General features: G+C 44.0%; 1 protein-coding gene across 1 annotated transcript in view; it reads left to right on the top strand.

Moving 5' to 3' along the window:
* Nucleotides 1-12,015, top strand: part of ppp2r5d (protein phosphatase 2, regulatory subunit B', delta) — a 165,258-nt gene that overhangs the window by 106,356 nt on the left and 46,887 nt on the right. The window contains exons 10-12 of the mRNA XM_060848039.1: nt 2,441-2,494; nt 3,528-3,698; nt 8,819-8,946. Of these exons, the coding sequence (XP_060704022.1) occupies nt 2,441-2,494; nt 3,528-3,698; nt 8,819-8,946 (353 nt within the window). The remainder of the gene's footprint in view (nt 1-2,440; nt 2,495-3,527; nt 3,699-8,818; nt 8,947-12,015) is intronic.

Here is a 12,015-nt window from a genome sequence, read left to right as displayed (position 1 = left end):
CTGTGTGGTTTACCCAAAATACGCAAAACAGGAGATCCCTCAGACCCATAGTCTTGCTACCTGGAACGTCAATGTACGGATTAGTCAAGGAACTACACCAAAGACTAAAAGACTCAGTAGAAGCTCACGCCATTCCATCCTCTCCACCCGAGAATTCCTGAACATCATCAAAGACACCACAGTAGAAGAGGATGAAATAATGGTCTCCTTTCACGTAGCAGCCCTGTTCACATCCATCAATATCAACCTGGCCTAAGAAAGACTGCACTATTAGAAGAATCAAAGACACATACACCAATCACCACCAAATTAATCAGCAAGGACAATATCGTCAAGCTTGTGGACTTGTGCCTCACCACCCACTTCACTTTCAATAACAAAACCGACTGACAAACCAATGGAACATCCATGGGATCTCTGATATCAGGGTTCTTAGCTGAGGCAGTAATGCAGGGACTCTAAACAGCTCTGCCAACCATCCAACCCAAACTTTAGGTCTGCTACATAAATGACACCTTTTGTGATCACTAAATTAAGCAAATTAGAAGAAACCTTCAAGACCATCAATAATATCCTTATTGGCATAAAATTCACAAAAGAGGAGGAAAATAACAACAAACTGCCATTTCTAGATGTCACAGTAGAGTGAACAGTCAATGGGGAACTTCAAACCAGCGTCTACAGGAAAATACATATGGACCGAATACTGAAATACAGAAACAAAGCTGCATTAGAACATTATTTCAACAAGCCGCCACAAACTGCAGCACAGAAACTACGAAGAGCAGAGGAAAATCGCCTATATGGTGTGTTCAAAAAGAATGGGTACCCAATGAACACAGTCAGCTGGTTTCTCAGCAATAAACCCAAACAAGCAGACAAAATGCGGCCAGAAACCCTCGCCACTCTCCCCTATATTAAACACATCTCTGAAATGACTGCCAGACTACTCAGACCTTTTGGCATCGTGGCAGTCCACAAACTCACCAACACACTAAAGCAGCAGCTAATGAACTTGAAAGACCCTGTACAGCAAAAGGAACGTCTGTTACAAAATACAGTGCAAGAACTGTAACACACTTCATTGCACAGACAGGCAGAAAACTATCCACCAGGATACATTAATATCAGCTAGCCACAAAAAGCCATGACCCACTCTCACTAGTATCCTTACTTACGGATGAGGAACGACATTGCTTTGACTGGGTGAACACATCCATCCTAGGACAAGCCAAACAGACACTCATGAGATTTCCTAGAAGCAGGGCGTTCCAACCAGAACTCTTATCAACAAACACATTGATTGGACCCCATTTTCCACCCTCTGAGAAAAACAACAGGAAATGACATCACCAACCCAAGGAAACCTAAACAAAAATAGAAAGTGGGGCATGACACCAGTGCTTCACCGGATATCACCTAGTATGGTGATGAAATGTCTGAAAACAAACCTTCCAGCTCAGCAAGCAAACTTATCTCCATATAGAAGGCATGGGTGTGGGCGACACCAAAATTAGTGGCTGAGTAGACAGATTTGATCAAAGGGATCCTGATCAAATGGGTCAGTGGGCTGAAAAATGGCACATTGAATTCAATCTGGATAAGTGCAATTGATACAACAAACAAAGGTAGGGCTTATATAGCTAATGGTAAGGTGGTGGTGTAAAACAGAGGGTCCTAGGTGTGCAGGTACATAATTCTTTGAAATTTGCATCTTTATATATACAGGGTGGTCAAAAAGGTATTTGGTATGCTTGCTTTCATTGCTCAGTCCCTTGAGTAAAGGAGTTGGGAAGTCATGTTGAGGTTGTATAGGACGTTGGTGAGACCTGTTCTGGGATACTGTGTCCAGTTCTGGTTGTCCAATTATAGGATGGATTTTGCCAAGTTGGAAAGAATTCAGAAGAGATTTACCAGGATATTGCCAGGTATGGAAGATTAGAGTTATAAAGAAAGGCTGGAACCTTTTCCACTGGAGGATAAGGAGGCTGAGAGGCAACCTGATAGAAGTTTATACTTAGGAAAAATACATTATTTATATCTCTCATAAGATGGGGAATTTCAAGACTAGGGGGCATAGTTTTAAAGTGTGAGAAACGAGATTTTAAAAAGACATGAGAGGCCTTTTATTTTACAGAAGTTGACTTGCATGTGGAATTAACCTCCTGAGGAAGTTGTGGATGCCGGTACAATTCCAACATTTAAAAGACATTGGATAGATGCATAAAAAGGAAACGTTTGGAGGGATATGGGCTAGAAGTTTTGTTTTGGATTATGTTCTGCATGGATTAGTCAGACTGAAGAGTCTGTTACGGTGCTGTATGATTCTATGACCAAAAATCTTAATGTCTGCACAACCGAGCTTCAAGTTGTTTATTGTGGACTTCACTCAAAAACTGGGTCATTTGTGTATTTAATATTCTCCTGCCTATCTTTGCAGCTGGCCTATTGTGTGGTGCAGTTCCTTGAGAAAGACAGCAGCCTCACCGAGCCAGTGAGTACAAAAATTCTATCTTTAAAACCACGCGTAACTGTTCTGAAACCTACATCTATTCTTTGACAAATATTTTGTTACCTCTTACCTGTATTCAGTGACTTTTGCTTTGTGCAATCAATTCAAAATGTGCCGAATTCTCCATTTTGTTTCCTGTGAAGGATGATAGGATTGCACTGGCATTGAAAGCAAAACTTTGGCTGTTATTCACACTCACTGATGTTTGAGTCCTCCACATGCAACCCCTTCCCCATGTGTGCCCACACTCATTTGATGCACATGCCCACCTTCTGCCTCTATCTCTGCTCACAAGGACCAATTTCGTGAGCATGTGCTCTGTATCTTAGCTTAATTATTAATGCGAAGCCTAGGCTAGATTTCACACTGGGGAGTGAAAATTCTCTCATCTCCCATAATTTTGCTGTTGTTCAAGATGTTTCTGCAATCTGTTGGGGGCTACAAGGAGGATAGGATTTATTTTTAAATATCAGATTTTGAACATGGCTCTCCCTGGGTCAAAGGTCTGATTCTCGTGGTCACTGGTGCTTCTGATACAGTTCTGACTTCTGGAGCTTGGCTACTTAATGCTAAGTGCCTGTTGATATAGTTCTAGCTGTAGGATACATTAATTTCTAGTCTTGATTACAAATCCAGTCAAATGTGTTCACCTTGCTTCTTGATATCTGCCTTTTGAATTAATTTTCCTGAACAGCATATGCTCACCCTGCCTGGTTGGGGAGAAGCAGTTTTCAGGCTTTCTCCTTATTCTCACTATGACTAATTTGACAGTCACATGAATAGTTTTTGAAAATCTATTTTCCCCAATGCACATACTTTCAAGTATGTTCTGTAATGTATGGGAGAGAGAAATGCTGAACGTTTTTAGTTCTGGATGTTGTGACTCCCCATCAACTGCATTATCCTGTTGCCAAACCACCTGCTGTGCATTTCCTGTTCTCATTTCTCCCAGGTTTCTGGTCTCTTGTCCCTAAAATGCGAAGATGGCTTATGGTAAGCTTTGTTTTTACCTCAGGTGATCGTAGGTTTGCTCAAGTTCTGGCCAAAAACACACAGTCCAAAGGAAGTGATGTTTCTGAATGAACTGGAAGAAATTCTCGATGTCATTGAACCTTCGGAATTTGTGAAAGTAATGGAACCTCTGTTTCGACAGCTCGCCAAATGTGTGTCCAGTCCACATTTTCAGGTAACCCTAGCAGTCAAATATTCAGAAGTGCTCCTGCTGTGGAATGTGGGAGTCTTTGGTCACAGAGCTTAATAGCACGGAAACAGACCCTTCAGTCCAACTTGTCCATGCCGACCAGATATTCTAAATTAATCTAGTCATTTGGTCTACTTCCCTCTAATGCCTTGCTATTCATTATACTGGTCCAGATGCCTTTTAAAAGTTGTAATTGTACCAGCCTATTCCAGCTCATGGTAGCTCATTCCATACATGCATCACCCTCTGCGTAAAAAGTTTCTTTTTAAATCTTTCCTTCTCATCCTAAACCGACGCCCTCTAGCTCTGGGCTTCCTGACCCTGCAGGAAAGACCTTGGCTATTCGCCCTATCCGTGCTCCTCGCGATTTTATAAACTTATACAGGCCCTCTGCTCCAGGGAAAACAGCCCCAGCCTATTCAGTTCCCTGTAGTTCAAATCCTCCAACTCTGTCAACATCCTTGTAAACCTTGTATGAACCCTTTCAAACATCTTTCCCTTAGCAGGGAGACCAGAATTGAATGTGGAAGAGTGCAGGACAGGCGTATTTCTGTGAAAATGAAGGACAGTAATGGCAGAATTCGGGAACCTTAGATGACAGATGACAGGAAATTATCAGTTAATCGGGATAAAAAAGAAGCATACCTAACTTCTAGGCAACTAAAAACAGATGAAATCTTTGAAGAATGTAGAGAAAGTAGGAAGGAATTCAAGCAGGGGGTTAGGAGGACTGAAAGGGTATATGAAATATCCTTGGCCAGCAGTGTTAAGGATAATCCCAAAGCATTTTATACATATTAAGAGCAAGAGGGTAGCTATGGAAAGAGTAGGCCCACTCAAGGTCCACAGAGGAAGGTTGTGTGGAACCAGAAGAAATCGGTGAGATCCTTAATGAGCCCTTTACATCAAGATTCAGCAAAGAAAGGGGCATGAGGGATGTTAAAGTCAGGGAAAAGTCCATGAATACTTTTGGTCAGGTGATCATAATGAAGAGTGTCCAGATGTACATTAAGGTAAACAAGTCCCTAAGGCCGGATAGATCGATCCCATAATACTGTGGGAGAGATGGGAGGAAATAACAGATACCTTTGAATCCTCTTGGGCATTGGGTGAGATTGCAGAGGACTGGAGAAGGGTCAGTGTAGCTCCTTTATTTAAGAAAGGAAACAGATATTCCGGGTAATTACTGGTGACTAAGCCTGACATCAGTAGTGTGGAAGTTGTTGGAGAATATACAGAGACAGGGTTTATTCACATTTAGAAGGGAATGGACCTATTAGTGATCGGCAGCATGAATTTGTGCGGGGATGATCATGTCTCATCAATTTGATTTGAGTTTTTTGAGGAAGTGACAACAATAATTGAAGGGGGAAGGATAGTGCATGTTGTCTGAATGGATTTCTGCGAGGCATTTGATAAGGTACCTCATGGTAGGCTGGTACAGAAGGCAGAGTTTGATGGGATCCAGGGTGAGCTGGCTAGATGGATACAAAACTTAGTCATAGAAGGCAGAGTAGCAGTGGAATGGTGCTTTTCAGAATGACGATCAATAATTAGTGGTTTTCTGTGCGGATCAGCGCTGGCACCTTTTGTTTGTGTATATAAATGAACTGGAGGAAACGGTCACTAAGTTTGCAGATGACGCCAAAATTGGCGGAGTTGCAGATAGTGAAGACGATTGTCAGAAGATGCAGCTTTCTTTACACAGTGGTGGGTGCATGGAATGCATGCCAGCAGTGGTAGTGGAGTCAGATACATCAGGGACGTTTAAACGACTCTTGGATAGGCACATGGGTGATAGTAAATTGAAGGGTATATAGGTTAGTTTGATCCTAGAATACGATAAAAAGTCGGCACAACATCGAGGGCCGATATTGTGCTGTACTGTTCTATGTTCTCGATGCAGAGCAATGACAGAGGGAGTTTAGTCCAGACAGATGTGAGATGGTGCATATTAGAAGATCAAATTCGGGTGCAAATTATACAAAAACTGGCAGAACCCTTAGGTGCATTGATATACAGAGGAATATGGGCATACAGGTCTATGGATTCCTGAAAGTAGTAACACTGATCGATAAGGTGGTCAAGAAGGCATAGCGCACTAGCCTTCATCAACCACGGCATCGAATATAAAAGTTGGCAAGTTGTGTTACATCTGTTTAAAATTTTAGTTAGGCCACATTGGGAATATAGTGTGCAGTTCTAGTCACCACACTACCAGGAGGATGTCTGCTTTGGAGAGGGTGCAGAGAAGGTTTACTAGGATGTTGTCTGATGTGGATGGTTTCAGTTATGAAGAGAGGTTGGATAAACTTGGATTGTTTTCACTGGAAAGACAAAGGCTGAGGAGCAACATAATTAGAGGTCTAGAAAATTGAGAGGCGCAGATAGGGTGGATAGTCAGAAGCTTTTTCCCAGGGTGGAAAGATCAACTACAAGAGGGCACATATTCAAGGTGAGAGGGGAAAAGTTTAGGGAAGAATTTGTAGGAGTAGCTCTCGCACATAGGGTAGTGGGTCCCTGGAATGCATTGCCAGTGGAGGTGGTTGAAGCAAGCACATTAACAATGTTTAAGATGTGTCTTGATAGATACATAAATCTGAGGTGAACAGAAGAATGGAAACCGCACATGGGAAATAAAAAGTGTCTCAATAAAAATGGGCAGACTTGGAAGGCTGAAGGGCCTGTTCCTGTGCTGTATTGTATCTATATTATATTATATAATTTCCTTTCTAATCAAAGTAAAATAGCCAGTTTTTTTTTTATTTCCTTGCTAGCATTGGTTTTCTTGTATGTCCTGCTTCCCACTTCAGTCTTTCTTTCCATTGTTGCTATGAAAAGAGACATTGATCTGAATAGCCAAGTGTGTTATGATGATGCTGTAGCCTTTCATTCCTGACTTGGAAGAGTATGGCTGTGATCTAGAATACAGTATGTTCTTTTCATCCGTATTCACTCAGGAACAGGACATTGTTGCCAATGTGAATATTGAGTCATAATTAATTAGAATGGATGGCTTTGAGATATGTAGGGAAGAGGTGTTGGAAATTCTGGAAAGGGTGAATGTAGATAAGTCCCCTGGGCCTGATGGCATTTATCCTAGGATTCTCTGGGAAGCAAGGGAGGAGATTGCAGAGCCATTGGCCTTGATTTTTATGTCCTCGTTGTCTACAGAAATAGTGCCAGAAGACTGGAGGATAGCAAATGTGGTTCCCTTGTTCAAGAAGGGGAGTAGGGATAACCCTAGTAACTATAGGCCAGTAAGTCTTTCCTCTGTTGTGGGCAAAGTCTTAGAGAGAATTGTAAGGGATAGGATTTATGAACATCTGGATAGGAATAATGTGATCAAGGATAGTCAGCATGGTTTTGTGAAGGGCAGGTCGTGCCTCACAAACCTTATTGAATTCTTTGAGAAGGTGACGAAGGAGGTGGACGAGGGTAAAGCAGTAGATGTGGTGTATATGGATTTTAGTAAGGCGTTTGATAAGGTTCCCCTTGGTAGGCTACTGCAAAAAATACGGAGGTATGGCATTGAGGGGGAGTTGGAGGTTTGGATCAGGAATTGGTTGGATGGAAGAAGACAGAGGGTAGTAGTTGATGGTAAAGGTTCATCTTGGAGTGCAGTTACCAGCGGTGTTCCGCAAGGATCTGTTTTGGGACCATTGCTGTTTGTCATTTTTATAAATGACCTGGAGGAGGGGCTAGAAGGTTGGGTGAGCACGTTTGCGGATGATACGAAAGTCGGTGGAGTTGTTGACAGTGAGGAAGGATGTGGCAGGTTACAGCGGGATATAGATAAGCTGCAGAGCTGGATAGAAAGGTGGCAAATGGAGTTCAATGTAGGTAAGTGTGAAATGATTCACTTTGGTAAGAGTAACAAGATGGAGTACTGGGCTAATGGTCGGATACTTGGTAGTGTGGATGAGCAGAGGGATCTTGGTGTCCATGTACACTGATCTGAAAGTTGCCACCCAGGTAAATAGTGCTGTGAAGAAGGCATATGGCGTACTGGCTTTTATTGGTAGAGGAATTGAGTTCCGAAGTCCTGAGGTCATGTTGCAGCTGTATAAGATTCTGGTGCGGCCATATCTGGAGTATTGTGTGCAGTTTTGGTCGCCATACTATAGGAAGGATGTGGAGGCACTGGAACGAGTGCAGAGGAGGTTTACCAGGATGTTGCCTGGTATGGTAGGAAGATCGTATGAGGAAAGGCTGAGGCACTTGGGGCTGTTTTTCATTGGAGAAAAGAAGGTTTAGGGGTGACTTGATAGAGGTGTACAAGATGTTTAGGGGTTTAGATAGGGTTGAGCATGAGAACCTTTTTCCACGTATGGAGTCAGATATTACGAGGGGGCATAGCTTTAAATTAAGGGGTGGTAGGTATAGGACTGATGTTAGGGGTAGATTCTTTAATCAGCGAGTCATGAGTTCATGGAATGCCCTGCCAGTAACAGTGGTGGACTCTCCCTCTTTATGGGCATTTAAACGGGCATCGGATAGGCATATGGAGGATAGTGGGCTAGTGTAGGTTAGGTGGGCTTGGATCGACGCAACATCGAGGGCCGAAGGGCCTGTACTGCGCTGTATTTTTCTATGTTCTATGGTTATTAGACTGATTCTTAGACGATTCTGAATCTCTCCTGTCTTTATCCTTTGCTGCCATTTTTCTGTTCATCTGTGGATGTGAGCGTCACTGGTTAGGCCAACATTTTCTGACCGTCCCTAGTTGCTCTTAAGATGGTGGTAGTGAACTGTCATCTTGAACCACTATAGCAGACCCACAACAGTGTTGAAGAGGAAGTTCCAGGATTTTGAAACAGCAGCACTGATGGAATGCATTATAGTTCCGAGTCAAGATGGTGAATGGCTTGGAGGAGATCTTGCAGGTGGTGGTGTTCCCTTGTATCTGATGTCTTTGTCCTTCTAGATGGAAGAAATTACATGTTTGGAAGGTGTTATCTAAGGACTTGACCTTTGGCTGAAATTCTTGATTTGGACGTTGCAGTAACCTGTCGTTGAGCCAAGCCATATAAGTGGCCCACTGTGTAATACATGTTTGTGAACTAAGTACTTTTAATGTACTGATGTTAGTTGTCCTGTTTCAGGTGGCAGAGCGTGCTCTCTATTATTGGAACAATGAATATATCATGAGTTTGATCAGTGATAATGCGGCCAAGATCCTCCCTATAATGTTCCCTGCACTCTACAAAAACTCTAAAAGTCATTGGAACAAGTAAGTCTGTCTTCAATTCCCAGTTTTGTACCTGATTCTATAACTTCGAAACATAGAAAACAGGAGCAGGAGTAGGCCTTTTGATCCTGCCTTGCCAGTCAGTATTATCATGCCTGATCATCCAATTCAATATCCGATTCTTACTTTCTCCTAATCCCTTTTGAACCTTTTAGCCTAAGAACTATATCCAACTCCTCCTTGACAGCATTCAGTGTCTTGTTCTTGACCACATTGTTGGTAGTGTGTTCCATAGGCTCATCATTCTCTGCCTAAAGAAATTTCTCCTCGTGTCTGTCTTAAGAGACTGTGACCCTAATTCTGGACTCCTTCCCCAGTCATCAGGAACATTGTTCCTGCATTTCTTCTGTCTCTAATCCTGTTAAGAATTTTGTAGGTTTCGATTAGATAACTCCCGATTCTCAAGCCCATTGAAAGCCTTTCCTGAAAAAGGGCTCATGCCCGAAACGTCGATTCTCCTGCTCTGTGGATGCTGCCTGACCTGCACTTTTCCAGCAACACATTTTCAGCTCTGATCTCCAGCATCTGCAGTCCTCACTTTCTCCTGTAGTCTTAACTAATCCAGTCTCTTCATACATCAGTTCTGTCATCCCAGGAATTGTTGCCCTCTCTCCATAGCCAGAATGTCCATCCTCTGATAAGGAGACCAAAACAGTACTCTATTCTGGAATCACCAATACCCTATACAATTGCAACAAGGCATCCCTGTTTCTGGGCTAGAATCCTCTTACTTTGAAGGCCAGCATACCATTTGCCGCCTGCTACACCTGCATGCTTGCTTCCAGCAGCTGATGTACAAGGACACCCCAGGTTTTATTGCACCTCCCCATTTTCTAATCTTTCACCACTCTGATAATCCACCTTCCTGTGTTTGCTGTGGGTAACATCAGATTTATTGACATTACACTTCATCTGCCATGCATGTGCCCACTCAGCTTGCTAAATCATACTGAAACATGTCTGCATCATCCTCTCAGCTCCCCCTCCCCAGGTTTGTGTTGTTTGCAAATGTGGAAATGTTACATTTAGTTCCCTCATTCATACATATTGTGAATAGCTGGGGTCCAAGCTCTGATCCCTGCAGTACCTCACTAGTCTTGGAAAAAGACCAGTTTCTTCACACTCTTCAGTTCCTCTCTGCCAATCAGTTTTTTTTTCTTAATCCATGCCAGTACACACCCCAGTACTGTGCTTTTATCTGAGACCTCAGAATTTCGTCAGCCAGAGGGTGGTTAATCTGTAGAACTCATTGCCACAGAATGCTATCAAGCCCATGACATTGTATCTGTTTAAGACAGAGAGACGTTCTTGATTACTAAGGGGATCACTGATTATGGGGAGAAGGAAAGAAAATGGGGTTGAGAAATATCAACCGTGATCAAGTGGCAAAGCAGACTCCATGGGCCGAATGGCCTAATTCTGCTTCTGAATCTTTTGGTCTCATGTATCGTAGAATCCCTAAAGTGTTGATACAGGCCCTTCGACCCAACAACGTAGAAATGTTGATCTTCTGTAATTACACCGGCACCACTCCCCACCTCTTCCTCCGCTGCATTGATGACTGCATTGGCGCCACATCGTGCTCCCGCGAGGAGGTTGAGCAATTCATCAACTCCACCGACACATTCCACCCTGATCTTAAATTTACCTGGACCATCTCTGAATCCTCCCTCAGCCCCCCTCCCTTCCTGGACCTCTCCATCTCCATTAATGACGGACGACTTGACACTGACATTTTTTACAAACGCACCAACTCCCACAGTACCTGTATTACACCTCTTCCCACCCTATCTCTTGCAAAAATGCCATCCCGTATTCCCAATTTCTCCGCCTCCGCCGTTTCTGCTCCCAGGAGGACCAGTTCCGCCACAGAACACACCAGATGGCCTCCTCCTTTAGAGACCGCAATTACCCTTCCCACATGGTTAAAGATGCCCTCCAACGCATTTCGTCCACATCCCACACCTCCACCCTCAGACCCCACCCCTCCAACCGTAACAAGGACAGAACGCCCCTGGTGCACACCTTCCACCCTACAAACCTTCGCATAAACCAAATCATCTGCCGACAAAAAAAGACCCCACCACCAGGGATATATTTCTCTTCCCACCCCTTTCCGCCTTCTGCAAAGACAATTCCCTCCATGACTACCTGGTCAGGTCAACGCCCCCCTACAACCCACCCTCCCATCCTCGCACTTTCCCCTGCCACCGCAGGAACTGTAAAACCTGTGTCCACACCATCTCCCTCACCTCTATCCAAGGCCCGAAAGGAGCCTTCCACATCCATCAAAGTTTTACCTGCACATCCACCGATATCATATATTGTATCCATTGCTCCCGATGCGGTCTCCTCTACATTGGGGAGACTGGGTGCCTCCTAGCAGAGCGCTTTGGGGAACATCTCCGGGACACCTGCACCAATTCACCACACCGCCCCGTGGCCCAACATTTCAACTCCCTCTCCCACTCTGCCGAGGACATGGAGGTCCTGGGCCTCCTTCACCGCCGCTCCCTCACCACCAGATGCCTGGAGGAAGAACACCTCATCTTCCACCTCGGAACACTTCAACTCCAGGACATCAATGCGCACTTCAACAGTTTCCTCATTTCCCCTTCCCCCACCTCACCCTAGTTCCAAACATCCAGCTCAGCACTGTCCCCATGACTTGTCCGGACTTGCCCCACCTGCGTAGCTCCTTTTTCACCTATCCACTCCTTCCTGACCTATCACCTTCATCCCCTCCCCCACTCACCCATTGTAATCTATGCTACTTTTACCCCACCCCCACCTTCATCTAGCTTATCTCTCTACACTTCAGTCTCACTGCCTTTATTCCTGATGAAGGGCTTTTGCCTGAAACCTCGATTTCGCTGCACTTCGGATGCTGCCTGAACTGCTGTGCTCTTCCAGCACCATTAATCCAGAATCTGGTTTCCAGCATCTGCAGTCATTGTTTTTACCCCTTCGACCCAACAAATGCATACCAACGCTCAGTGTATCCCACCCAAACCCATTCCCCTACATTTACCCCTGACTAATGTGCCTAAC

Source organism: Hemiscyllium ocellatum, chromosome 3 (genome assembly GCF_020745735.1).
Source record: "Hemiscyllium ocellatum isolate sHemOce1 chromosome 3, sHemOce1.pat.X.cur, whole genome shotgun sequence".
NCBI lineage: Eukaryota > Metazoa > Chordata > Chondrichthyes > Orectolobiformes > Hemiscylliidae > Hemiscyllium > Hemiscyllium ocellatum.
Note: the sequence above shows the minus strand (reverse complement) of the source record. Positions and strands in the feature narration are given on the sequence as shown.